The sequence below is a fragment of the Alternaria novae-zelandiae genome, assembly GCF_023758075.1.
Source record: "Alternaria novae-zelandiae strain BMP 2774 chromosome Unknown scaffold_3, whole genome shotgun sequence".
Lineage (NCBI taxonomy): Eukaryota > Fungi > Ascomycota > Dothideomycetes > Pleosporales > Pleosporaceae > Alternaria > Alternaria novae-zelandiae.
In genome coordinates, this window is record NW_026056963.1 from 813,256 (window position 1) to 840,728 (window position 27,473).

The following is a 27,473-nucleotide window of genomic DNA, read 5'->3' on the forward strand; positions in this document are numbered from 1 at the left end:
GAAGTCTGAACTGAGGTTATCAACACGGAATCGAGACTCATCATAACTTGACGCCCCAAACACCTCGTCCGCCAGCAACACCGACCCACTCGCCGCCTTGCCCTGTCAGAGCGCTCTGAGGTGCCCAGCTAATGTTGCCGACTTCGTAGTCGCACCGCCAGCTGGCATAGGGTCCCTTCTGGCCCACGGGCACGTTCTGCGCGCCTGCGGCTCCGTTGGCGGGATGTGTGGTCGCGGGCTGTACGACGGGAGGCTGTGTTGAAGCGTGTTCCCCGCTGATTGTCGCGCCGTTGTTTGCGTGTAGCAGGTCCCAGATGAGGACGAGGGAGTCGTCTCCACCAGAGGCAAGCATGCCTCTCCGCGATGGGTTCCACTCTATGCTGTTGACGGACGCAGAGTGGCCGCGCAGTTCGAGTAGGGCTTGGCCTGGCTGCCGCACGTCGAGGATGCGGATGAGGTTTGAGTCGGCGGCGAAGGTAGCGAGGAGGTGGGAGTCGTGGGGTGATGCGGCGAGACGGAGGAGCGGGGGCGCGTACGACATGGTCTGCTGGGCTTTGGTGGGCGACATGCGGCCTGTTGGCGAGCCTGGACCTTGTTAGCAATTGGCGTCGAAAGTGAATACAGAAACTGACCCTTGTCTTTGTCGCCGCCCTTGTCTGAGGGCTCGTAGATGATGGTGCTGTGCTCTAAACTGCGGAGATCGAACATGCGGACACTGCCGTCGGCTCCACAACTGACAAAGACATCGACACTCCCTGCGCAGAAGCGTACATCGAAGACCTCTTTGTCGTGGGCAATCAATTGGGTCTTGGCGGTAAGCGAGGGTATGTCCCAGATGGTGCAGGTCGTGTCTATGCTGGAGGTGATGATGAGCTTGGGCGACATGGTATTCCAGTCGAGGGAGGTCAGCGGCGCGGTGTGTTCAGGGGTCTTGGAGTTGGAGAGGAGGGCGAGCGGCGTGAGCTTAGGGAGCTGGGGCTCTCGCGTGTTTACGGAGGACGAGCGCGTGATGGTGTTGCTCATGTTGTTTCCGGAGGCCTGGGGCAGCGACCACAACCGCAGATGGTCGCCGGACGTTGCGAGGAGGTCGGTCGACTGCTTCTGCGACGACGGCGGCTCCCACAGTATGCGCGTGACGGGGAAGGAACATGTGGCTTCGGCGATTGCGTTGTACTCGAGGCCGTAGGGTGTCGCGCCGGGGGCGGAGGTGTCTTGGGGCGCTATTTGCGTGTCGAGAATGCGGATGAAGTTGTGGTTGTCCTCGAGATAGCTGCCGACGGCCATCTTGCCGGCGCTGTTGCCGCCCGGGACGTTCCATTTGCACCAGTCGTAGGCGTAGATGCTCCAGGGGGCGAGGTAGTTGCTGTTGGAGGGCACCTTGTTGCCGTCGCTGACCATGGTGTTGCCGTGTCCCATGCCCTCGTGGTCCATGGTCGAGTTTGCGCGCGGTCTGATGTCGGCGAGGCCCAGGGGCGACTGCGATGCGGCGCCCGAGGGAGTCGTGGGGTAGTACTTCTGGGCGGGCGTGCCGGCTTGGTACTGTTTCTGGTCGGGGGTGTTGGAGAAGGGGACGTATTTCTGGTCGGGGCCCAGGCCAGCTGGGCTCGAGCGCGAGTAGGAATGGGCCGAGTGAGGGGAATGCTGCGGCTGGCTGATGGTGTTGGAGCGCGTGGGCAGCGTGTACTGCTGGGCGTTGCTGGCTATCTGCGTCTGGGTAGGCACGACGGGCGCCGTGTAGGCGTTGGCGGGCGCGGGTCGCTGTTGCTGCTGCGGCCCCGGCGGCTGTTGTTGTGGCTGCTGCGCGGGCTGGAGGGCGCCGGGGACTGCCGGGGAGCCATACTGGCTGGTCTGAGGGGTTCCATGGTCGATGTTGATGTTGGGCGCCGAGCGGTAATTGTCGGGCGAGCTGTACAGGTGCTGCTGCTGGGGCTGCGCCGACGCCGATGAGGGCACCTGGCCGCCGCCAGCAGATATGTGCAGCTCCTCGTTGGTGCGCCGTCGCGGGGCGTCGAAGCTCGAGGTGGCCTGGGGCGGTGCGGTCGAGGGCAGGTAGGCGTCGCCCTGGGCCGGCTGGTTCGCGCTGCTCTGGGGCAGGAAGGCGTCGGTGCCGGCGCGCGTGGTGCCCTGCGTGGCCCCTCGCAGATTGCCTCCAGGCGCTCCTATGCCTACAATTGCGAGATACACATCAGCCCACGTTCACGGCGGTGCCCAAGGCCTCAAGCTACATACTCCCCAGCGCCGACGCCGCTGCAAAGATGCCCTGCGCCGGGTCGTTGTGCGCATTCTGGTGGTGGTTTCCGAAAGGCATGGCGCCTGCAATTGCTCTACAGAGTACGCTGGCTCGGGCGGAGGAAAGAGAGACTCGGGACTGTTGCGGCGCGTAGTCAATCGTCAAGAGCTCCGCTGCGGTTGGCCTCGACTTGCTGGGCGCCCGCGGCTGTTTCTCGGCAAAAGTTCCCCACCACCCCTCCGCCTCCCTTCACGCTGCTTCGGGTTACCCTCATGTGACACAGGCTCGCTTCCACCATGGCTATGATTCATGATCTTCAATACCACCGTCTCCAACCCCAGGTTCATTGACCCCCGCAACCATGCCGCCAGCACACAAACCCGTTCGCCGTGCACTGCTGCTGCTGCCGCCTGCGCCCTCACCACCCTCGTATGCAGCACTCAAGGCCGCCTACAACTCGCCCTTGTTCACCGTCTTGAAAGAGCTGGCCCGGTCTCCTCGCAAATTCCATGAATCCATAATTCTAGAAATTGCATTGCCATGCCCGCATCTGTACGGCCATCTTGATGAGCCCCGGGGGCTGCACTACGCAACCACCCAGCAGCTAGTAGCCCATCTCTACAAACTCATCTGCATCACTGCGAGCAGGGAAGCTATCGATACGGAAGATTCTGAGGGCGTTGATGCTCGTGTTGTTCTAGTCGCATATCCCAGGGACGGCCAACTGACGAAGCCCCTACCAGATTCAACCCCAGAGCAGGAACTCCAGGGGCCAGCAATAGACATCCATACGCTAGCACGGAGTTCGCGATCATGGGATACCGTCTACTCGGTCGAAAGCGAAGAAGGGGAGCGCGTACTGAGGAGCTTCCTCTCTCTATCGAAAGCCCAGATACCCGTGTCCAAAGTTCGCGGTGGTATTGTCAGTGTAGAGGCCCCAGAACCAGTATCGTCTGCCGATGAGACAGACAAATCAATCAACCACCTCTCCGTTGCTGTCGGAGGGACTTTCGATCACCTCCACATTGGCCACAAGCTACTGCTTACCATGTTTGCCTTTATGCTCGGAAGGAGACAGCCATCCACTTCGGATACGAAGCCCTCCGTGCTTACAGTCGGAATCACTGGCGACGCTCTACTAGTGAACAAGAAGTTTGCAGAGCATCTCGAAAGTTGGAAAGAGCGTCAGCAATCAGCACACGACTTTCTCTCCTCTCTCCTCTACTTTGGGCCCCCAGATGACGAGCGCATCCGTGTTGAGGAGATCCAAGAACCCGGGCCGAACGGACATGCCGTCCACGTCAGCTATCCCTTTGGGCTCACTATCAAATATGTTGAGATTTGGGATCCTTTCGGCCCAACAATCACTGACAAAGATATCTCTGCCTTGGTGCTGTCGCTCGAGACAAGGAGCGGAGGTGCTGCAGTGAACAACAAGCGCAGCGAGCAGGGATGGGACCCCCTTGAGGTTTTTGAGGTCGCTGTTCTCGATGCCAGCGAAGAAGACAGCATCGATGAAACCTTCCAGAGCAAGCTAAGCAGCACTGAGATTCGTCGAAAACGAAGCGAACGTGTTCAATCCAGAGCGAAAGCGTGACCCGATAGGCGTGGCCGGGCGGGTTGATGGCGAGACACGTCTTTGAGTGTTTGCCGTGCTGGAACAGGCCCAGGCGATATGTGAGTAGAGTTTTCGTCGGCACGAGAGGTCGACAAGTCGACGAGGCAGGAGGTCATCTAGTGTCATTTTCTGTGCGACGATCTACGACAGCTGCGTGCGCCATAGCTACACGACCGCGCAGGTCCGCATGACGTTACCAGGGCGAGCATAGGCTTGTGAAGCAACACGTCGATCTGACCGGCAGTTCCACGCATGCATCGTCATCGGCGCATGTACGAGCGGGATTGCGGCCATGTCCTCTCCGTCCCGAATTTGTGCGATGGCCGAATTCGGGTCGCTTGCGCCTACACAGATGCTTGTATACTATTTACATATTGCACGCCGTACTTCGTGTGCTGTAATGGAACTCGCATGCTATCATCTCCTGCCGAGCAGGACAGATGACGCACTGCAACAGCGTACGCACATTGCGAGACATACAGACACCCGTTTCAGCCCACTATGAGGCTCCTAAAGCTCCGTGTCGTCATGAGATGCCCATCGCTTCAATGGCGTTTGCGCCATCCCAAGTACACGGCAGTGGAATCGGCCGGATGACGCATCTGAAGCGCTTGTGACGCCAATCAGCCGACCTCCAGATGCATGCTTCGTTGGCAACGCATCGAGACCATCCATGGATGGAAATTCGTGTAGTGGGCTGTGGGGAGCAGGCCTTCGGGCCTCGAATCAGCGCAGGCGTAACAGCCAGCCCTAGCGAATTTGTGCAGTAGTCCACAGCGGCCATTCGACTCTTCTTCGCGGGAGGAGCCATGCATGTTTACCGTCCTGCTTATGTAAATGCAGACGCTAGTGATCATGTGAGACGTTATGCCCGTTGCAGTTTAATGCATCGCGGTTTGGGCGAGGGCGTACCGGGGTGCACGCTGCAAGTTGCAGGCGGCGTGTCCAGTCCCAGGTCGTCTTCGCAACTCTACGCTTAGCTGACTGCTGGCAGAGAGGTCATGCATTTCTTTCTCCGACCACGCCCCTCTGGCTGTCCTTCGCTTGCTATCCCATAGATCGGTGCCGGCTGTCGGATAACACCACGTTGTCAGTTGACTCGACTGTCCCGCTGTCGCTACGCTCACTACCACCTGCCATTCCCTCCTCCCGATCCGGCCCGAACGCTGCTGCCCTGCATTGAGAGTATATCCGCTGTGCGGTGCGCTCCTAAATCGCGCTGGGAAGCTTCCTGAGCAGAGCTTCTTCGGAGCGGTCGTCATGAATGTGACCACTTAAAATGGGTATCCTCGATCTCGCCGACGAGCTTCTTCGCATCATCCTCGAATATGTTGCGAGCGAACCAGAAAAACCAATAAGTCTGGAGCGCCGCGCATACCTGTCGCAGGAATCTTTCAAGCTGCCCCTCCCACCTGAGCCCGACGATGCCGAGACGATTGCGAGCTTTAGGTAAGTGGTATAGCCGCACGGAATGCATGTGAGACACACACTGACTTCGTATCCTCACCTTTGTAGATTGACTTGCAGAAGATTCAGCAATTTGGTGAGTACGGCTGTACGAAATGCACGTGAGACATGTACTGAGCCTCTGCAGGGTGTCATCCATCAGTTCTCGCGCGTTACGACACGCTTCTCGCAAAAGGGACTCGAAAGATTAGAGAGAATAGCTGGCCAGCCTCACATTGCCGGCCGTGTGAAGAAGTTCAGTTACATGGTGCCATTTTTCTACGGTCAAGGACGAGAGCGCATACAGGAGCTCCTCCATACACGGCCCGAGAGTTTCAGCTTCCCTGATATCGAAAAATTCCAGAAAAAGGTGAACGAGCAAACCAGCCTTCTGAACAGCAGGAAAGATGCACATATCCTGCATTTCGCGCTTCAGCGATTCACTTCACTCCAGCATATCCAGATCCTACGCCTGCAGGACCAGGAAGATGCCGTGTTAATCACGTACATGCGGGGTCACAACGAGTTGAACGGTCTAGTACCGACATGGCCACCGGCATGCTTGCATAGCGCGAAAACAATCGGTCAAGCAAGTAATATCCGTGTACGGATTGATAGGAGACATTTACTAACTTCGACCTCGGTCTTCAGGCCCTCCTTGAGTCCGAATCGCCATGTTCGCGATTCTCATCCCCCATGCTAAGCCCGCAGAGCGTACTAGGTGCCGCTAGCAATCCGCCATCAACCCTGGGAATCCTTGCCGAACGCCTGACCTGTCTAGAGCTACATTTCGATGACAGCACGGACCTAGACGTTCGGATGCGACATCTCACCTCCCTGTCCAAGGCATTGTTTACTGCGGCTAAGAATATTGAAGCCGTGCATATTGGCTTTCCTTCATACCGACCACTCACATTGCGGCTAGAAGAGCTTTTCCACAACGTGAAGTGGGAAAAGCTGCAGGGTACGTTTTGCGTCTCTGCATCATGAGACATACACTAACCTGATATCTCCGTCTTTGCAGCTTTTGGGATCCAAGCCTGGCGTCTCAACGCAGATGAAATTCTGGGGATTGCCCGGCGACACAGAGATACATTACGTGGTTTGCGTCTGCGTGATGTACTCTTGAAAGAGGGAAGCATGTGGAAAGACGTGCTTCCCTGTCTACGCGATGAGCTCACAAGGCTTGACTGGATTTCTCTTAGGCGGATTGGATATGAGAAGCAAGTAATATCCGTGTACAAACGGTTGTGAGACTTTTACTGACTTTGTACATCAATCTTTAGGCACTTCGACGAGCAGTTCGTTATGGGAGCCGAAGTACCAGAAGACGACCCTCTTGGAAGCGACAGTAGCGACGAAAGCGATTACGAATACGAACACGAACATGACGATCAGTCTAACGGGAATGACGCTGATGGCAGTTCAATAGCTGACACGGAATCTGACGCAGAGACCGACGAGCCTGAACAGGGTGGTAAGTTCTGGCTTTACGAAGTGCGTGTGACATATACTGACCTCTACAGGCACCCTTTCCTTCCCGCCTATGCCCGATACCCCAGCCTCGATTACATGGTGCAACTGCAACGGACACATGGATGGCGTCGACGTCTTAGGAGACGACGACGGAATCATGGTCACCAATCAGCAGCGCAAGTTCTGGGAGAAGTGGGTCGTAAGGAAGATCTGCACCGAGCAGCATGGCCACAAATGAGCGGCCGAAGAAACCACCAGAAAAGGAAGCGAAGCTATGCGTAACAAAGCCGCAACAAGATCTGTTGGGTTGCGTTGCGTGAGGCGGGCGTAAGAAGAAAAGCAATTATCCATCGAACCGTGTTGCAGCCCTGGACTCATTATATGCAGGCGCGATCACGTTTTGGATCCCGTATGCGGTCTACGGACCGCATATGCATGTGGAGCAGCAGCCACAGCACCATTGACGGGCGCTTATGCGACAACCCAACAACCCGTCACCTGGTCACTTCCACCCCATCTTCGTCAGTCGTGCGAACGCAGACTGCGCCGTATCGTTGCAGGTTTTTCTGGACCCGACTAGGCCGATTTCACGCATTCGCTTCTTTGGAATGGTCGGACGAATCATGCGGCAACAGGACCAGGAACTCCAATCTTTTCGGCTATCTGTCTTGAATCCGTACCCTGACTGTCAAAGCATAGCGCCGGCGCAGCGAACGACACTTTCGCATACCACTTGTTCGAGAGGGATGTTTTACGTCCAAAGTCTTCTGTTGCACCAAAAGTTGTGCGCTTTTGCATTCTGCTTTTTCATCCTTTTGTATCAGCTCTTCGACGCCAGTAATGAATGTAACGTAGCGTGGGAAGGAATCTGCTTTTTAATTGATTGAATCGTTATAGGTATCTTCACTTTAGGCTTCTTGTCTATCACCTGCTGTCGCGGCGATGCCATCGAAGAGCAAAAGTGGGGCACAGTCAGAAGATACATACGCTCACTGGTCCAGCTTCCACTTGCGGATCTTTGCTGCTGCAAAGCAATGGCCCGTTGTTCTACTCGTTCTCACCTATACCGGTCCTCCAAACGTGCTCGTCAAGTCACAATACGGCGAAGCGAGCGGTGAGATTCAGCTATCGATGGCGTCATCTTACTACACGGCATGCGTTGATCTTCACCCGTCTTTCTCTTCTACATTCTTGAACAGAGCACACTCACAGAGGTTTGATTCTCGCATATAATCTCTAACGCTGAACTGACAAGTCAAGATATGGTGAAGGACATACCGGCAAGCCTCACTGCTAATGCCGTGGCAGAACGAGCAAATTCCACTCAGCTATTCCATCGACCTGAGCTCTACCCACCTACTCCATGATACTGAATCGGCTCTATCAACACTCAGGAACAATTCTATCTCGTATGTCTGGCTTTTCGCTTGACACATGTAGGCGCCCTGGCTCACTGTCATGGAGAGTGCCGCACGGAGCCGCCTCTTTCACCTCACCACGCGAAACCGCGCTCATGACACGTCGGACGCGCAGCGACAAGCTTTTATGGCGCGTAGACGCGACTTGAGTCCGACGCGCCTCGAGCTGGATGCCTGGTGGGTTGCAAACTCTTCAAACCGTATAACGTCTTCTCTCTTCCAATCCCAGCCGACTGCAACCTTCGCTGTTTCATCTACTATTCGTTACATCCGAAGCAGCAAATACATACTACATCGCAATGACGAGACACGTTTGGAGAGCAGCAGATGCCGGCGTGATGCTGTGGGAACCGGCGGTGGCAGCGACACCTCCAGCTCCGCACCAGTCGCAGATGCCGCAGCAATTGCATGAAGTAACCGAAGCCGACATCCAAGGTAAGTAGTTACCAGGCATCTTTCCATTTCTCAGTTGTGAAGCAGGCACTGACAACTTCACAGCGTCCCTAACAAGCAACTACGATGACAGCGAACATGACTCGGTGCTTCCTTCGATCGAGGATGTCTTTGAGCCATATATCAAGAGCGAACCTGGAGAAGAGAACAAGGCAGTTAGCTCGTCAACGGTCGGTACCTCCGCTTCGGACACATCCAAGCAGCGTTGTTCCTCGCACGACTCTCAAGCTACCCTTCCACTGTCGACGCCTTGCCCATCAGACGAAGACAGAGACCTTCCTATTGTGCTCCAAAGTCCAGCAAGAACTAGCCACATTCTCGACACTGGTAACACCGCATCCACGCCACAAGTACGACGCACTCTCGACTTCGGCATGCCAGCCCTTCGTCACACTAATGACACCGCACCACAAGTGTCCGAGCCCGGCGACTTTACGTCACTTGCAGCTCTTCGTAGGCTAGAGCGTGACCCGCCCCATCATTGGCATGAAGACGAACGCGAGCTCCTAACAATACTCTACCGATGGTACGAAGATACAAACGTGGCAACCATCCCGAAGGTCTTCAATGCCATCACCGGCCTAAACCTCAGGCTCAACGTCATACGTTACCAGTTCGAAAGCCATCTCATTCTGTATGGCGGTCGTGCGTACCCTGAGTTCGATCGAGTAATGAAAGTCCTCTTCCACGACCCCGAACACAAGTACGACGAGATCCACGCGATCATCGAAGATACCGCCTCCGAGTCGGGCATTGACTTGTCAAGACGCACACACGAGGTGAGTTACACACCTGGATTGGCGAGAACTGCGAAGTCTCCCAAGACGAGAAAGCATTACAAATCCCTCGTTAGACGTGCGCTAAAGAGGGAAAAGGAGAAAGCACGCGCCCTTCGCATGCCGGCCCCGGAAGATCTACCACTGCAGGCTCTACAGCTCGGCGGAATGACACTGGCTGAGCAAGACAATGAGGAAACATGGTCAGACGTTGATGGCTATCATACACCACCCATCACACCTACCCAGCCGACACTCCGGACTCCACCCGGCAGGAATACGATTGGATTTCGCGTTTGGGATGCCAACAGCCGGACTATGTTCGACGACGAGACGGGCTTCGTGAGCCAAGCCTTCTCAATTTGGAGGGGCGAGTTCCCGCCGCCATTCTCTCCAGATGGGCAAGGTCAACATGCTCTCATGCTCTTGACGAATCTCCATCTGTCCATGAGTGGCGGCGCATCGGCCTTTGTTTCAGTATCTACGAGTCTCTTGCAGGCACTGGTCAAGGCCTCAACAATGTTTGAGCCCAGAATCGCCGTCAGTACGTTGAAGTCCCACCTGAATTAACGTCTTGGTCTCATGCTAATTACGGTGGCTTCCTTTAGTTGCACTCGACCATCCACTGCTCACAGAGCCACACAAGACTCTGCCAGCAGCAGATGTCATGCGGATGCTAAAAGCGGAAGGCCAGGCATGGTGGGCAAGATACAAGGGCCATGCAGGTGAGCTTCCGAAAAGTCCTACATACTGCGTCTATACTAATATAAACCAGAGCGCATGGTATGGGCTTCCGTCCCAGCTGCAGCCGTGCTCTCACACTTCCCGATTTCCGACCTCACTGTCTTGTCACGTCACAACCAAGCTTGCGATGATATCCTCAACTTGCGGGACATCCAATCCGGCCGAAAGACACAGTACGTCTCGTCGCTCTTGCGCGACAGGAACACAATCATCAATATCCGCACCGCACGAGCTATGGCCGTGGTATGCCGGGCCTTCAAGATGCACCGTGTCGGCGTCAGCCTTGGGCATATACAAGGACTTGTCTCGTCGTTGGTGGATTCATTCCAGCTGAAGCACGTCACAAGCGATACACCTCGCATGTCCATGATGATGGCCAAAGCGTTTGCCGTATCTCTTGTGTCGCAAGCTCATCTGGACCCTGATGTTGAGACCGCTTTCCAGGAGGGCATTCAGCAAGGCATTGTCAGTAATATCCGTGTACTGATTGTTGTGAGACTTTTACTAACATGATACATCGACTCTTTAGGCTACCATCGAGTTCTACACCCGACGTCGACCCGTGGTACCTCGACGACGGAGTAGCTGAGAACGTCTCGGCAATCCCTTCCAGCCCTCAACTCTACGGAACAGCTTTTCTTAGATACTACAGCCCTTTGGCGATTACAAGAAAATGGGCAAATACGAGGAATGGCTCTCGGCATGATTTATCAAGAACGTTTGGCGAAGCGCTAATGTCATCCGATATCCAAGCTTGGTTAAAGATGTCATAGATTGTGTATGGATTTATCGAGCGCAGAATAGTTGATTACATTTTACAGAATGCAGAAACATGCGACTTCAACCATACCTTCCGAAACATTGAGCGTACAATAGTGCAGCTCGTCGTTCAGACACTTACTCGCCATCAAGCCTCCTTTCCCTCGCCTCAGACCCAGAACCTTCAGAAGCCTCATCACCCCCTTCACTTTCCACACCATTCGTTCCCGCACCATTCGTCTGCTGAACCTGAGCCGCACGCTCCCTCGCCGCCACATGCCTCATCATCTCCTCCTCCATAGTCCCCCTCTGTCTACGAATCTCCCGCCACATCTCCTCCACTTCCGCGATCTCCGCATCCATGCTATCTTCGCTACCCCCTTCGCTACTCCCCGCGCTTTCCTCTTCCACAACTCCCCTCTCCACCAGCAAATTATCTCTAGCGGCTCTCCTCACATCCCTCGCATCGCGACGCCGCCTGAGCGTTGCAGTAGGGGTTTCGTAAGCGCCGTTACGGTGGAGCTCCACGCTCTCTGATAGCTCACCGTTTGTAGGCGGGTTGGAAGTGGGCACAGTGTCGCCGTTTGTACTTCCGACGGCGGAGTTGACGAGCGTGGTTCCGCTTAAGGATGCGCTCCGAGAAGAGCGCGTTGAAGACTCTGATGAACTTCTCGTACCATTTCCAACATAAACACTTGGGGGGATAATCTGTATCGCTGTTGCGTACCCATTTGTTCTAGCCTCCGTTGCTTGATGCGGACGGAGATGGAGCTCCTGGTCTATTCCACCTTCGGCGCGGATCGCGCGGAGGCGTAGAATAGGGCCGTCGAGGGTGTATGATACGGAGCCCCAGTCCCCAATCGCTTCGTTCAGTTCGGAGGTGGAGAGGCGGGGACGCGGTCGGATGTCATCTGGGTCTGCGGTAACTCGCTCTGGGGATGGGGTTTGAGTGTAAGCGTTAGAGGTGTGGGTTCGACCGTTTCTGAGGGGAGCGCCATTGGCACTGGTGTTGTTTGGCGTTACGATGCCGGCGTTGATGTGGAAGGTGTTTGTAGTCCCGTTTCTGTTGTAGTTGGTGCTTCTTCCGCTCCCGCGACTATCACCATTGTGATATTCGCTGTTAGGCTCACGAATCCACACATCTTCACTCAGATCTTCCACGCCTTCGTGATCGACAAACCCGTTTACAGCCTCAAGGTGAACAGCCGCCGTAGTCAACAACGTACGACGGTGATTGTTCGGGTCGGTGTAACCCAAACCCATCGCTATGGTGTATCTAACCATGATATCCCTGATGACCCTGGAGCCGATGGAAGGTCTCAAACCATACAGGACAACCAAGAGTGGCCGAATGATTTCTCGTGCGTCGGCGTAGTCCTCTTCATTAGAGCCGTCATTTGTAGGTTCGTAGATGTAGCCATAGAAACGATTGTCATTGGAAGGAAGGTGGTTGTTTACATGACCGTTTGGGAGTGAAGGGTACTGGATGTTGCCATTGGTTGAGGGAGTATGAGTATAGCCGTTAGTGTAGCCGTTGGGCTGATGAGCATGTCTTTCTCCACTGGGCATGTTGGTCGTTAAACGAGTCGGCTCAATTTCATACCAACCATCTCTGGGTGCGACATGCCGAACATGTCCATTCGTCGTTGCTTCACGCCTCGAAGCATTATCCAAGAACGATCTTTCGTATTCCTCGATGATAGTGCGCATGGTTCTCAGTCCTAGTTGTGGCGTTATACCAGTCAGAACATCCGTTAAGATGGTCCGGCGCCACAAGCCTCCAGGATCATTTCGAATGACTATCCTTGTGGGACGGGGGCCGCGTGGGGAGGGGTAGAGGTTATTCAATCTCTGACGTATGGGGGAGGTTGTGATGGTAATGATGTCGTAGTTGGTAGTATCAAGATGAGGTATTTGAGGATGTCCATTCGTTGTGGGAGTAGCGCTGTCGTCATTCGTCAAGAGCGTAGGCATGTCTTCCTCAACTAGCATTCTAGCGCGAGTCTCTACGTTTCCACCGGTGCGTACGGCTTGTGTAAGTGTGCGCGGTTCGTCTCTCGATGACGTTGAACCTTCTTCCGGGCTGGGTGGTAAAGCACTGGCCGCAGCTGCTTCCAGTGCTTCCTCATCGTCCAGTGAAGTGACTTCTCCGCCCCGTATACCATACACCTCTGAAACATGGAGCGGCTCATCGAGAATGCTGTCGTTGGGATATACACCGGAGCAACGAGTTCTGTTTATCATCGACCGTTGTATCATACGGCAAGCCAGCTCTCTGGCCCGCTGCTCTTCCAGAAACTCGTCGACATCGAACGGCTTTCGTACAGGTGTTTCCCCCTCTTGACGCTTCTGCACTTCGCGGTCTCCATCATCCTCCATTTCTGCTTCATCGCCAGCCTCATCTGCTATCTCTTCGCATTCTTGCTGTCGCCTTCCCAAATCTCTTACTTCGTTCTCTAGCCTTCTCGTTCTCTGCCTTTCCCGATCGACCATTCTTCTCAAAGCTCTGACTTCTTCAACGAGCGATGGCACAATATCCTCAAGATCTTCGAGGTTATCCACTCGATCTTGAGTCTCCGGGTGTGCTTCGGGGGTCCGGAAGTATGTTGCTAAAGAGAAGAGGAAGGAAGATATGGCAAGGGCGGGAAAGGTGGCCGATAGGAGGATGATGACATTGCTACTGTTCATTTTGCGTTTGTACAATTATTGTTTCTCGTTTGTGGAGAAAGGATATATGGGTACTAGGAGCGTCAGAGATGGCTTTTGAGGAGGGAGGCCTCTGATGAAGTGTCGAGTTGCGACACATGTTCGACACACTTGACGCTTGAAGTTGTGGACCCGTCAGTCAGTCGGTCACTGTGGTTATGTCTTTTTGCGCGCTGGTCACAAGGCATGTTCAACCTGATGGGCCTGTGAAGGAGTTAATCAATGAATGCAGCTTGTAACAGTTACAGTGTTTGTCACCGGCACTCGTGATGGCGGTGAGGCTCACACAATGGATAGTACAAGCTATCTTTCCTTCACACGACATCGTAAAAATGTCCTCATGATCAAGCCTTTCGCGTGCCGTGGCTGTTCGCTTTATCGACAACCGCGACATCACGCACACAAATGCCAATTCGGCTTTGCACAACTAAGCCCGTAATGTTTGATGAATGTACAGATTGGTATTATATTACTTGTGAAGTGTATGTATGTACAAAGAAACCCCGGTCATCGTTTGATTCGATGTTTAACCAGAGGCAGCAATGACCAAGGTGTACTGGGCAACCTGCGAGCAGACGAAGTCGTTTGGACCGTTGCCACCGGCGTGGCAGTAGGTGGGAACAACGCCCTGACCCCAGAAGCCGACACTGTTCGCATATGTTAGTCTATCGTCCATAGTATGTGTCACTTGATGTACGTACGCAGTGCCAAGCTCGTGGTAGAGAGTGATAGGGTAGTCGCCGTTGATGTCCTTGGTCATGGCGAAACGGTACTTGCTGTCGCCGCAGTTGACAATAGGAGCGGGGAGAGTAGGGTAGGGTCCGCCGACGCAGGAAAGGTCGGTGGCGTTGCGGCCGTCAATCTTGAATGAGACGGACTGGAGGGTGCCGTTGTTCTTGCGGATGGTGTAGTCCTTGAAGTTGACGTTCTCGTAGCTGTTGACGTCTGGTGGGCCCTGGCAGTGAGCCGGGTTAGGGCAGTCGGGAGTCTGGGCAGCGGGTGCGGCCATAGCGGCGGCACCGAAGAGAGCGGCGAGGGTGAAGAACTGCATTTTGATTGATTTGAGAGGTTTGGTGGTGTTGATAGGTGAGGTGTTTGGAAATTGACTGCTTGGATGATGGATACAAGTTGTGGTGGCTGGAGCCGTACTTATATCTCTGCGAAGATCTTCATTACCATCTCAACGTCACTTAGTCGAGCGCTCGAGCAACAACCAACAATGCCCATGGATTCGGTCATACCTCCTCGTATTTCTCACCGTGGTGGGTTGCATTCGGGCAATGATGTTGCCCCCAGGACGGGCGTGCACCGGCGTAGGCACAAATCTCCGAGCCTAACGTGTGGACCCCTTGACCGCTAACAACTTCTGTGATGTAAGTGGCATTGATCGTCGAACAACAAGGCAGGTACCTCGTATACTACAGTTGCGCATGCTGTGATGGATATTGCGGCTTGATGCATTGTTCTCGTTTTCGCATGTCGGCACGTTGCCCAGGAGAGCTCTGCATTGACTGAGACGTCTGTGATCGTGAATTCGTTCACCGCAACTGCTCCTGTAAAGAGCCAGCACATCGACGTGGAATTCACCTTGGCATTAGTGATGCAGGAACCACCTGCGAGCGGTGACATTTTTGGGTCTGCGAAGCTGAGCCTCAACTTTGGTATGCAGGGTGCCGGAGCCGCACGCCACACCCGCTGACGCCACAAGCAGCGTGGCCTACGAGGCTGGCGGTTGACGTAACGTGGGCTTCGCTGTTCAATCGAGCGCCACATTACATCAGGTTCTGTTCGCAAATGCGAATCCGGTCGGCATGACCGTCATGGTGAGTGCGCAAGCCCAGTTCCAAAAATAGTGGCACCTGCGTTGCACCTAGCGACGGTATGCATGATGGGAAAAACACCTCAACCTCGCGTGGTGTGTTTCGTGTTAGGAGGCGTTTGTGGAGCGCATGTTTGTTGAGGCTTTCGATAGTGCGACGAGTTTGCGGGCCCCTAATCTAAAAATGGCATGATGTCATTGGGCACACTGTGCAAGACTCGAAAGTTCGACGTCAATGTCTATGGACAACACACTGGCCGTGGAAACATACGCGTGGAATGCTGTTTTTTTGTGCTGGCAGCTCTCAAGATAGCACATCCGTCAAGGTAACGATGAACGGTTCGTAGTCGCTCTGAACACGCCAGAACAAGCGTCTCGGCAGTAGGAAACCGCGTTTTGCTGAGGCGCGACCTAGCACTGTAGGGTGTTATCGCTACCAAACAACTTGCACAGCTACTGCGCAGTCGAAAGGACGCTCATCGGGGTTATCAGCGCGAACACTGGTGTATCACCTGACAGTGCTGTGGGGAGCAGTCTTCGAGAAGTCGCACCGAATCAACGACTGATGATCGCAATCTCGTGTACGACAACCATCCCAACCTCGCAAGTATTAGCGACCTTCCTCGACAGTTGTACGGGATACTTGCTCTCAGAAGGCGGTGCACTTCTCCGCGCAAGTCGTGTCCAGTCGCATATCATTCAGGCAAATTCCGTGTTGATTGCAGGCATAAGCGATGTTGTGGAACAGGATGAAGGAGGATGGTTAGGTCGATTCTGCCATTGTGCAAGCGCAGCCCGTCTCGTAACGATGATTGCATGTTCGGAGAAGGGAGACAAAGACGCTATGAGAAAGTGGCAAGAGCAAAGAGGTGTATATGCAGAAGATCGTTGCATCGTTTGGTTATGGTATGACTACTGTTTTGCTAGGATGAGAGAAGTACACCAAATAAATGAGAGGGTATATAACATGCTTGTTGCGACCTTTTTGAACGCCGGAACACCATGCATGAAGCTCGCTAACAGCAAAGAAAGTAAAGCACAGAAGATGAGAAGAGCGTGAAAGTTGCGCTGCATTTAGTGTCGCCAAAGAGTTGACAACCGGCGCTCTGTCTTGACGCCGCGGTCTTCCTCATTGCGGGGTCTGAGTCGCGAGAAGGGCGCTTTGAAGGCGGTCGGAATCTTGGCCATGGATGGCGAAGTAGGGCCTGTCGGTGATCCAGGGTTGGATCGTGCTTTTTGTTGTGTGAGAGTAGCTTTGTATTGCTCCCAGTAGCCGGTGGGTGTCGTGCTCACAGGTGTGGAGAACCTTGAATCTTTCGCCGGCGATGTGGCATTATCCAAGACTGAGGAAGTAGATTTGGATCTGTTTCGATACGGAAGATTGGGTCTCTTGTCGGCAATGAGAGCGCGTGCCTCTTCGGCAGTGAAAGTGGGTCGTGTGTCGGGAAACAGGTTCATACGGGGTCGGGTGGGCGACGGCGGAGTGGAGACAGCCATGCCAATGGTCGAGTCCACTTGGGAGAGCTCATGGACATCATGAGTTACTTCTGACTTGTCCTTCTCGAAACCAAACTCAAACTCGGCTTTAGGGGACTGTTGTCGTAGGAGAGGATGTATATGGCTTTGTGCTGTGACTGACATAGTGCCAGGTGACTCAAAAGAGACAAGTCCACCCAGAAGCCCACTCTCTTCTGCGGCGCTGACCTTACGATTAGGGCTATCCGCAGATGCGCTGGACTTAGATGAGACCACACTCGCGCCTTCGCTCCACAGGGAGCTTGCTGTAGAGCTAGTACTGTCTGAACGGCTAGGAGGCTCGCCAGTGCGAGCCAGGTAGAGTGGATAAGTGGCACGCTCGAGCTGAACAGAATCGAGTAGAGGTGTTCGGGGACGTGCGGCCGTGCTTGCTGTAGCACCCTGCCTGCTACGAGTGACTGAGGGTGTTCGTGATCGGAGCCAGGAGGTATCCAGTTCAGCCTCGCTCTCTGCAGTGATTGCCGTGGAATGCTCGGAATAAACAGAAATGGTTTGGCGAGCGTGATCCTGCGAGGATGGGATCGAGTCTTTCGACCTATCGCCAGTTTCCTGAACAACACCAGCAGGCTTCTGTGTAGTTTTCATTGTGAGGCTATTGCTCCGCGAGCCTCGAGTAGAAAGTGACCGTCGCGCTAGAGAACGCACAGAGGACGAACGAGGTAGTTGGGATATCCTAAGGGGCGCAACCTCCATGGATCCACGTCGACTCATGTTTTGCGGCGTAAAGTAATCTTCCCTTTGGCAGTCTGGCTCTATCGAATATAGACTGCTTTGAGAGTCATCAGGACCTTCGTCGATGGCCACTGGCGTCTTAGCTGGAGGTGACGCCAAAGGAGTCGTAGCAACGCTATTGGTAGTCGAGCTGGGCTCCGCAACGTAGCACAAAGCGTACTCCGGGCTTTCAGTATCGCGAACTTCTTTTGGCGCCCTCAGAGCGGACACAAGATACTGGAGAGTGCCATAGATCAAGAGCCACCCGACTTTACGCGCATCTGTTGCTGATACCTTGCCCTGGCGTTGACTGGGGCTGGTAGCATGCGCCTTCTCAAAGTGAATATATGCCTGCACGATGTTGGACTTCATCGCACTGGGCTCTAAAACGTTCGTTGCCGCTGCTAGAGCACCATGCATGGTGTCCTGTACATGCGTCTTGTTATACTGCGAGGCCAGAACCAGCTGTCTCAAGGCCTTTTGAGAGTTCGTTTTCTGGGAATTTGTTCTCTTCAGTGGCGAAGTGTATGTTGGTAAGAGAGGTAACGGGTGCGGCTGAGACTTGAAGCCATGTCGTTGATCGAACGTTGCAATGTTCTGCAAGACACAGATACCACCGCTAGCTGGTCTTTGGGAGGAGATATCGGCAGTCGAGTCGATGTCTACGAGGTAGTCGTACAGGTTCTGGAAGTCATAGTACATAGACTTGTACAGAGCTTTCGGGAAAGCGGCACCCCGTGGTGGTGGCCAATAGCCAAATTTGTCCACGTAAAAGGTATGCAAGAAGCGGCGGAACCGATCGAGATGGCTCCTGGCGCCATCCGTCAATCCGAGGTGAGTCGGCGAGAGGTCTTCCTGTAGAAATCTGCTCAGTGCGGTCGATACGCGCCCGAGATGGCCGTCAACTTCGAGATGTGCGCGGGTGATCAATGCTTTAGTGAGCTTCGAAGTCAGCTACAACATGTTAGTACAGCGACCTGAAGCAGTTGACGAAATTCATACAACGTATTCCGGGCTGAGAACTAAGCTGTCGCTCATACCGACGCAATGGGCAAACGCATCGACCCAGATGTCTCTAAGTTTGAAATGCTCTGCGTAGTAGAGGCTTGCAAGAGCATAGTCCGTGCACTCCACCAGATCCCGGTACCCTTGGTTCTCAGCGTAGTCCAGAAAGTCTTGGTGGTTGTTTGGATGACTTGGACGGAAGTGGTGTAAACGTTCCTGGACGTCTACGAATGCTTGGCCCATATGATCGCCTACGAGTGGTTTGCCCAGAAGGAAGGCGAAGAAGTTGCGAGTCGCAATGTGCCGTCTAAATGAATTCTCTCGTGATAATTCCTCTGGAACCGGGATGAAGAGCTCGACGATGCTATGTTCGCCATTGGCGTTGGTAAGGGAGCTGGGCATTCGCCTCAGGTGCTGGAAAGCGGATCCCGGAGCAGACGCGATCTGCGCATCACATAGCTGGAGCATCGCCTCGCACTTCTTCTGTCGTAGAAGTCTGAACGGAATGCAGAAGGACGGGCCACGACGCGAAACCCCTTTCGCGTGTAGATGTACGAGGCAGTCTCCTTCCTCATACCACAACTCTGGATCCTTCCGGCTTATTAGCTTAGCTTCCACATGAAGCTTCGTACATACCCTGCGTAGTCCATGATCCCAATCGCTCACAGTACGGGTCAAGCCTGACCAGCGTTGTACTTTGGTTGGATGCATCGGCTTTGAAGGTGTAACAAGGCAGCTGGCGGACCTTGGTCGCGTCTCGGTAGCCCTGAGAGGTCCCTTGCCGGTGCTATCTTCTACTAATGTAGAGGCAACGCGATCGCCAACCGCGAAGCTATGACGTGCGGATGTAGGTGGGCTGGTATGGTGAGGTAGTGTAGATCCACTTGTCGATGCCGCGGAGACTACCTGATTCAAGGTCCTAGGGTCATCGAAACAAAGGGTACGAGAAAGCGACGATGTGCGGGCGGGGATTAGATATCCATGAGGCTCTTCCCCAATGCTAGCCTGACAAGACGGGATCGCTTCCGAAGCCATGCTGATCTAAATAGGAGTGTGCATGTGTAGTACCACAGATTGAGTTGCTCAACGAGCGGCGGCAGGGATGCCTAGTCTGCCGTGATGGAGTCGAAACTAAGCAGAAGTCTGTCGCAGCCGGGCGTGGGACAAAGCAACTATTGTATGTCGACAAACCCTTGTCGCGCCCTCAGCTATCGTGACGGCTGGGACGCGTCGCCGTCCGGCTCATGATGGCGTCTTTTGGTTGGCGAGGCTGCGTCTTGCGAGCCCGATTGAGTGTCTTGATGGGGCGATCTTGCCCAAATGGGGGATCGACCGCTCGTGGCTTGCGCGGGCTGCTTTCCTAGCGCCAGATATCTAGCTGTCAAGCATTTGTCTTTCGATCCAGATCATGTAGTCACTGCAGTCGTCGTGATCACTTGTGTTCGAGACCGATGCATTTGCATTCAGCGCGCTCAGCCTCAGGATGCCAATGCACGGAGCTGAGACGTGTTCAGCCCAGATCTCCCAAGCCTCAGTACAGTAGAGCATATGCGGGGAATTAGACGTTTCTGGGGATCTGACAAGAGTCCTCGGATGGCACGGTGCCGGGCGGTACTGGGCAATTTGACGATCTCGCCAACTGAGGGGTGGCGTTCCTGTGGCATCGCAAAGAAACCTCACCTATCGCCGACTCCATCGTCGGAGCGATCGGTCAACATGGATGCGTAATGTCGGACTTCGCGGGGATCAGATATCGCGTTCGACACGTACAGCAGAGTCGTTCATGCTATCATGCGAAGCGCGACGAATGACACGTCGCGTCGAGAGGTTGGGTGGGGAAGTCGTGGCGTACGCCATGATCGTCGCCCAAGGGTGCTCGGCTCTCCTCACTGCGCTTGCAGCTGGCATCCTTCGTCCACGCATCACAACTCAATCCGCTGCCATAGGCCTCCGATCGCACCAGCCGCCTGCCCATCGACGTCCCGCGTTATCTCTATTGACATCGTCTTGAAGATGCTCGAGTAGCTCGATGACGATGGCCGCTGGCCTGTCCCCGCTTAACCACATTTCCTTTTTGGTCACGGAAACTCTATCAAGTACAGCAAACACATGCAGAATTCACACCGCAGGTTTTGTAATCATAGCTCGTACGCTGCTGACCTTGAAACATAGGATCTTGAGCACGGCATCAGCGTCTGCGCTGGAGGCTTGCTCATCTTGACCTATCACGCCGACCGTCGTGCCACCGCCATGTATGAGAATTTAGTCCTAAGGCTCTGACCACTGCAAGTACGCATTGCCTGACGCCTTCAAAACGTCCCGAACGCACGGCATGCGGCAACAACATCCAGGCCACCCGAGACAGTCTTCCCGCCATACAATCTCGTCCAAGGCATACCACCACACGAATCTGCTCGGACATTATCTCGAGGTCCACAAGTCTTGGGCCAGCAGATTGCATTGTGCAGCATTGCTGTAGCTAGGGAATATGTTTGCTTTGATACGCAGGACTCATGTATTACAAATAAGCACTTTGCATTGCATATGCTACCGCGGCCACCAGCTTATTCCCCGGCTCTAAGTTATGGGTGTACGACCAGACGATCGATGACCATGCGACCAGATGGAGTATGCAGGTGACCCTTGACTGCATATGTACAATCGCAACCGCGCGTCCTTTTCCCCCATCAGTGAGCATCCCGCTTCTGCGGACACGATGCAATCTTCATAAAGCACATCGCATTATGCATTACTGCTGCAGATGAAGCGCATCATATCTTTGAACGCTTTGTTGACAGGAATCCGGAGCTATCATCTTAATGTGAACAGTATTTAGTCGTTTGCTTCGTTAGACCATCTCACTCATCTCTAGGCCTGGATGTTGTGGTAACAAGCAGCTTCTTCGACTTTCGCAGCACCATGGAGGTATCTGTGGTGCCTCACTTTGCAACGAGTAGGCTTCTCTGAGTCAGTAAAGCTTGCTATCCTCAAAGTCTTGTCCAGTTGCTGTGTCAGGCGTCACACTCGGAGCTGCGGGCTCGCACTTCTCACTGCCAGCTTCCATCTCGACAGCCTCCTCTCTGAATTTTCTTCCATCACTTCGTTTAAGTGCAACGTCATTCTTAGAATTTCCATTTCAACATTTTGTTTGCTCTTTACAATGGTTTCACCCTCACTCGTCCTTTCCAGGGCGGTTGCCTTGCGCTTTCCTCCATACAACTCAAACAGGAAACCACGCTAGTAAAGTGAGCGCGCTTGTCCAATCATCGCAGAGCGCAAATCACGCTCACCACGACTCTAATCTCCCCAAGCAGTCGACACATCACCTGTATCAATAAATCAGACTTTGACAATCACTATTTCACATCAGCCTCAGCTCGACTACTCTCGCGATTCTCTCCCAGTCGTTCGAACTATCACCAACATGAGTAGCACCGGCAGCATTAGCAGCGAGGCGAGCATAGCGCGGAGTGCCGACAAGGACGACACAAGCGACAGCTCGTTGCACCTTCCCGACACAGAACCGACAGATGACAAGGAGCAAGTGGAAGGCGATGAATCCATAGTCGACGGGGCTGGTCGCAAGGAGGATGCATCTGACAAGGAGCAAGAAACAAGCGCTACGATCGATGATGCGATCGCATCCCACAACGAGAAGATCGGCCTGGATGAGGTGAGCCTGGAGGGTTCTGCTTCGTCAGTTACAGTAACTATCCATTGTTCTGCATGCGTGGTATCTGACTAACCCTGTATTAGCCTCAGCAACTCTGTCTGGTTGCGGATAGTATCCTCGGCTCTATGAGTGGAGTGGAAACGGCCATGCTTCAGCTTCATGAATACGTCAAGACCGAGAACCAAGACCGCAAGCCGATCCACCAGTGGGCCAGATTCGAAGGCTATCGCAGCATTGATCGTGCGGTTGCCAATCTCGACGAAGCAGGCGCCAAGTTCGACGATGTTCATCTTCCTGCTAGCTTCGTCAAGACATATTTGAGTCGGGCTACCGAGATGTCACTTACTGCCAGTAAGGCCGCTGTATTCTGTATGGGCGCGATGAACGAACAATTCACCCGCTACATCGAGGAGACCAACGTATCGATTGACGCCGAGGCTAAGATCACGGAAGAGCTCAGGAAGCTTCTCAAGCATGGATCCAAGGCAACATATAGTGTGTATGCGGCTCTCGATCTACTCCGTAACAAGCTGCACATCGACGAGTCCAGTCATAGCCGCGATATTCCCATCATCGAAAAGCTGATTGCAGAGAGCGAGGCCCGCTTGAGCGCCTCACGCGAGAGCTCCTGGTGGACTGTTGCCAAGGTAATGCTCGGAGCAGCGACAAGTGCCGTGATAGCCCTCGCAGCCGCACACAAGTACGGCGCCAATGGCTTTAGTCTCGCACTCCCGGCCGACTTCAACGGCACGCACTATCAGGTCCTTTCACTCGTCCAGCGTGCGCAAGCTTTAACCAACCTCACCGGCGAGCTCTACTCAATCAAGATTGACGAGCTAGCTCACAACTACAAGGAGCTCGAACTTGCCTCTGAATCTCACGGTCTCCGAATCGATAATGTGGTGGAAGCACTGGGCGTCCCCAACGAGGAGGGCACCTACTTTTCATCAACGCCGAAGCCAGGAATGGGTTGCACGACAAGGAACGATCATTCCTGCGTTCCAGAGATCATGGCGGACGCTAACCGCCAGACCGAGAAACTGCGTAGCGAGCTGGAGCACATGCGCAAGAACATGCACCGTATGGACATTCGCCTCATGAAGCGCCTCGACAAGGTCGACAAGCGTGGTCTGTAGTAAGCATGAGCAATGCGAGCTCGAGCCACGGTAGTGGACCCTGGTGTTGCTACTGTACGCCACGACTCCAAAGATAGTGCACAGGGGCACACCGTCTTTTTGCTTCTTTACATGCGCACCAATACGGTACAGGGGTGGATCTGAGCGCTCGCATCCGTTGTCGCTACATGGCACTCCTGCATATAGCTGGAACATGTACGGTGAAACGGGCTGTCTTGCGAACTTCGGTCTACTGTGTAGCAAATGAAACCCCCGTCAAATTCATTTACAGTCTTCACAAATAGTGCCATCTGGATTTCTCTTGACCTCTACACTCTCGCTCGTTTGACCCTGCTCTTGATTCACCTCTGTCTCTTGCTTCGTGTCTTCTGCCTTGTCTTCCTTCTTCTTTCCATGCTTGTCGGAATGTCCCAAGTCTCGTGATGGATCGATGTGATCTCGCACCAACTGCTTCAATACTTTCGTTTCTGCGACACGTCAGCCACTCTTTACCATTAACAAGCTTGCGCTGGGATCACGAACCGGGAAATCCCCCCTCAGTCTTCCTATCCCAAAGAAGCACCTTCTTGGCTTCAACATTTTGACCCTCTTCCGTTGGCGGCATATATGTCTTGGCGAGTCAGTGGTCATTACGACAGACCTCATTTCCTACATACCAACTCAACAGTAAACAGTCCTCCCGTCGCAGGAATCAACGCGATCTCGCCGATCTGCAACCCAAATGTCGACAAAAGCTCTTGCCCAAACTGGTCGCGCATTAGCGAATGTTTCGCTAGCGGATATCACGGGAGAAGATACATAGGCAGCCCGCAACATCCACCGACATTGCGTGCAATAAGTAATCGCGACGCGCGGCAAAGCGACTGGGGCGGATTGTGTAGATGTCATAATAATTTTGAGTGTGTATGAGGGTTGGGTTGCTCTTGCCGTTTCTGGGGCGGAAGGAAGGAAGGGTGTCGCTTATCGATAATTTGGGTGTGGCGTCATCGCAGGGCGGGCATGCGAACGACTACAGGGCTGGAGACTGACAGGTTGCGCTAATGCTGTATGGAAAGTCTAAAATTTCGGTATATATAATGCGGGCATTTGGAGCATTATTCGTATTCAGTGGGTTGGGGAGGCATCGCATTGATGATAGATGTGGCGGGGACATTCAGCCGGGTAAGAGCAGAGCGAGCTGGAAATTTCATCTTGAGCGTCAGTATTGCCATCGAGGTCAATCGTCATACCTGAGTGGCGTGGAATCTTGGTATCACCAGGGTTATGCAACTTCCAAGGAGTGTGTGTATTCAGATGCATGTGGGCTCAGCGACCTCACGGAGGACAGAGAGGAATCTCGCCCACATCCAAGGTTGAAAAGCTACTGATGAGGGCAAAAGTTGATCAGAATACCCGCCCATCTTCGTCTGGTGCTATACGATTCATATTTCAGGGTAGACTTATAGAATGTCTAGACTAGAATGTTTGTTGAGCAAGAATACCCTCTGCCACAAAGCCATTGTGTCTGCCGACCTGGATGTTTGTTCACTTGGCCATAGAGAAGGAGACCAGCTCGATGTGCAGCGCAACAAAAATGGAAAAAGAGCTGCAATGTTGACTGAATACCATCATCGACCCCACCAATCTCACCAATTCTACAGGGCTGTTCGACGCCGGAAATCCAGATGCATCGTTCGGTGTTTTCGGTGTTTCTCATCCCTGATCCGAGGGGAAGGTGCAGACAGCGGGTTGCTAAGGCCGTGCGCTACAGGGTCCAATTGTTGTAATTTGCGGAGACGCTCCCATACTTCACACATCGCGCGCCCAAAACACACTTCAACTCGCGGGTAAAGGTGTGATAATTTCTCCTTCTTGGATTCTTTCTCCTGTCGCCGAATTGGTCCACCTATTGCGACAACACAACACGTGTCGACCCATCCGCCTCTACCCCCCAATCCACGACTCCTTTCCTTCCGCCCATCATGCCGAGCCCTCTGAGCATGCTCTACTACGTCGTCCACCCCAATGAGCTACGGTCTATCATTCAATGGTAAGATACGACGCATCGCGACTTCTCTGCTCGCCTCCGGAGATCTGCGCAAACCTGAGCATTACTAACAACTTTCTAGGAAGGTATGGCACAACGCAGTACACGAGCGCGACGAATCGAAAGAATGCGAATCCCTCAAACGATGCTTCCACTTCCTCAACAAGACAAGCCGAAGTTTTGCCGCCGTTATCCTCGAACTGCACCCCGACCTTCTGGTGCCCGTCGCGCTATTCTACCTGGTCCTGCGCGGTTTGGACACAATCGAGGATGACATGACAATCCCTCTGGAGAAGAAGGAGCCGATCCTCCGCAACTTCGACGAGATTCTGGAGAAGGATGGGTGGAACTACACAGAGAACGGCCCCAACGAGAAGGACAGGCAGCTTCTGGTTGAGTTCAACGTGGTGATTGAGGAGTTCAAGAAGATCAAGCCCGTCTACCAGGACATCATCAAGGACATTACCAAGAAAATGGGCAACGGCATGGCAGACTACGCGAACAACGCCGAGTTCAACGCCGGCGTCAACACCATCAAGGACTACGAACTGTACTGCCATTACGTCGCAGGTCTGGTTGGTGAGGGTTGCACGCGCCTCTTCGTTGAGGCTGGTCTCGCGAACGCTGCGCTGCTCAAGAGACCGGAACTGATGGAGTCCATGGGTCAATTCCTCCAGCAGGTCAACATCACTCGTGACATCAAGGAGGATCTGGACGACGGACGACGATTCTGGCCTAGGGAGATCTGGTCGAAACACGTGGATAAGTTTGAGGATCTCTTCAAGCCCGAGAACAAGCAGCAGGCCCTGAACTGTAGCTCAGAGATGATCCTGACTGCACTCACTCGGGCAGACGACTGCTTGTACTACCTGGCAGGTCTCCGAGAGCAGAGTGTGTTCAACTTCTGCGCTATCCCACAGTCCATGGCCATCGCGACGCTCGAGACCTGCTTCCAGAACTATGCTCTTTTCCAGAAGAACGTCAAGATCACCAAGGGCGAGGCGTGTCAGTTGATGGTTGAGTCGACACAGAACCTGCAGCTTGTCTGCGAGGTCTTCAGGCGATATGCTCGCAAGATTGCGAGGAAGAACAACCCCCACGACCCCAACTTCCTCAAGATCAGCATCACCCTCGGAAGGGCAAGTCAAGACTGGTCCAGCTGAATGTACTCATACTAACAAATCCCAGATTGAGCAATTCATCGAGTCGATATTCCCGTCGCAACAGCCACCAGTGGACAATAAGGCACCTGCCACCATCGAGGAGGCGGAGCGGAAACGGAAGGAGGACTCCGAGGCCAACTGGGACTTGGTCTACATTGTCGCCGCTGTCATTGGTACAGTTCTGGTCATCACATTTTTCATGGTACGTATCCCGACTATGCTGCTTTGACCTTGCTAACAGCTTTTAGCTCTTCGTCGCCTGGCTCTGTGGTGCTCGCTTTGATATCGCTTACGAACAATTCAGGATGGAGTTCGGCAAGCTGATGGGAGTCATGGGCCTCGACAAGACGCCTCAAGCGGTTACAGAAGTCCACGAGACGCTGAACAAGAGCGAACTATGAGCGTCTCCCACGATTCTATGTATCATACGGGCGACCAATATTGCCATTTAGGGAAACTGGGCATATATAACTTACTAATGTATACTTTTCGCGACATGTTTGAGCTCGACTGACGGTGAAGGTAATACCATAGCACGGATGTCAAATTCCAACCCTGCTCTTCCATAGCTGAGGTTGGGCCGTAGATGTGCTTATATTGAAACGCGTTTGCTCGGCGACGAGGCTGCTTGAGAGAAAGTTCATCGTGAACTTTGTTTCAAAGCAGTAACGTGGACATCGTATGAAAAAATCGAACACTTTTGGATGCTAGAAACCCTCAAGATCTCTTCTTGCAGATTGTTGTTTGCAGCCGAACAGTGAAAAAGAAATTCTTGGCA

At 53.7% G+C, this 27,473-nt stretch overlaps 9 protein-coding genes across 9 annotated transcripts; 5 read left to right on the top strand and 4 right to left on the bottom strand.

The window, feature by feature from the left end:
- Nucleotides 1-40: 40 nt before the first annotated feature.
- Nucleotides 41-2,308, bottom strand: J4E88_002246 (uncharacterized protein; the record flags this gene model as incomplete). Its single annotated transcript, XM_049395911.1, has 3 exons — nucleotides 41-585; nucleotides 633-2,165; nucleotides 2,230-2,308. 3 exons carry the CDS (start codon nucleotides 2,306-2,308, stop codon nucleotides 41-43), a joined length of 2,157 nt encoding a protein of 718 aa, XP_049258315.1.
- Nucleotides 2,309-2,591: 283 nt separating this feature from the next.
- On the top strand, nucleotides 2,592-3,827 carry J4E88_002247 (uncharacterized protein; the record flags this gene model as incomplete). The annotated part of the gene is made up of 1 exon (XM_049395912.1): nucleotides 2,592-3,827. The coding sequence occupies one exon, from the start codon at nucleotides 2,592-2,594 to the stop codon at nucleotides 3,825-3,827; it is 1,236 nt and encodes a 411-aa protein (XP_049258316.1).
- A 1,300-nt stretch (nucleotides 3,828-5,127) lies between these two features.
- Nucleotides 5,128-7,008, top strand: J4E88_002248 (uncharacterized protein; the record flags this gene model as incomplete). The annotated part of the gene is made up of 7 exons (XM_049395913.1): nucleotides 5,128-5,297; nucleotides 5,364-5,391; nucleotides 5,443-5,883; nucleotides 5,946-6,258; nucleotides 6,319-6,517; nucleotides 6,581-6,771; nucleotides 6,821-7,008. 7 exons carry the CDS (start codon nucleotides 5,128-5,130, stop codon nucleotides 7,006-7,008), a joined length of 1,530 nt encoding a protein of 509 aa, XP_049258317.1.
- A 1,572-nt stretch (nucleotides 7,009-8,580) lies between these two features.
- Nucleotides 8,581-10,867, top strand: J4E88_002249 (uncharacterized protein; the record flags this gene model as incomplete). Its single annotated transcript, XM_049395914.1, has 5 exons — nucleotides 8,581-8,623; nucleotides 8,687-9,961; nucleotides 10,053-10,142; nucleotides 10,193-10,626; nucleotides 10,814-10,867. 5 exons carry the CDS (start codon nucleotides 8,581-8,583, stop codon nucleotides 10,865-10,867), a joined length of 1,896 nt encoding a protein of 631 aa, XP_049258318.1.
- Nucleotides 10,868-11,058: 191 nt separating this feature from the next.
- On the bottom strand, nucleotides 11,059-13,608 carry J4E88_002250 (uncharacterized protein; the record flags this gene model as incomplete). The annotated part of the gene is made up of 1 exon (XM_049395915.1): nucleotides 11,059-13,608. One exon carries the CDS (start codon nucleotides 13,606-13,608, stop codon nucleotides 11,059-11,061), a length of 2,550 nt encoding a protein of 849 aa, XP_049258319.1.
- A 544-nt stretch (nucleotides 13,609-14,152) lies between these two features.
- Nucleotides 14,153-14,677, bottom strand: J4E88_002251 (uncharacterized protein; the record flags this gene model as incomplete). The annotated part of the gene is made up of 2 exons (XM_049395916.1): nucleotides 14,153-14,273; nucleotides 14,328-14,677. The coding sequence occupies 2 exons, from the start codon at nucleotides 14,675-14,677 to the stop codon at nucleotides 14,153-14,155; spliced, it is 471 nt and encodes a 156-aa protein (XP_049258320.1).
- A 1,842-nt stretch (nucleotides 14,678-16,519) lies between these two features.
- J4E88_002252 (uncharacterized protein) lies at nucleotides 16,520-19,099 on the bottom strand (the record flags this gene model as incomplete). Its single annotated transcript, XM_049395917.1, has 2 exons — nucleotides 16,520-18,646; nucleotides 18,695-19,099. 2 exons carry the CDS (start codon nucleotides 19,097-19,099, stop codon nucleotides 16,520-16,522), a joined length of 2,532 nt encoding a protein of 843 aa, XP_049258321.1.
- Nucleotides 19,100-22,121: 3,022 nt separating this feature from the next.
- Nucleotides 22,122-23,506, top strand: J4E88_002253 (uncharacterized protein; the record flags this gene model as incomplete). The annotated part of the gene is made up of 2 exons (XM_049395918.1): nucleotides 22,122-22,370; nucleotides 22,454-23,506. 2 exons carry the CDS (start codon nucleotides 22,122-22,124, stop codon nucleotides 23,504-23,506), a joined length of 1,302 nt encoding a protein of 433 aa, XP_049258322.1.
- Nucleotides 23,507-25,467: 1,961 nt separating this feature from the next.
- On the top strand, nucleotides 25,468-27,096 carry ERG6_2 (Delta(24)-sterol C-methyltransferase; the record flags this gene model as incomplete). Its single annotated transcript, XM_049395919.1, has 4 exons — nucleotides 25,468-25,535; nucleotides 25,615-26,671; nucleotides 26,721-26,897; nucleotides 26,944-27,096. 4 exons carry the CDS (start codon nucleotides 25,468-25,470, stop codon nucleotides 27,094-27,096), a joined length of 1,455 nt encoding a protein of 484 aa, XP_049258323.1.
- Between the last annotated feature and the right edge of the window lie 377 nt (nucleotides 27,097-27,473).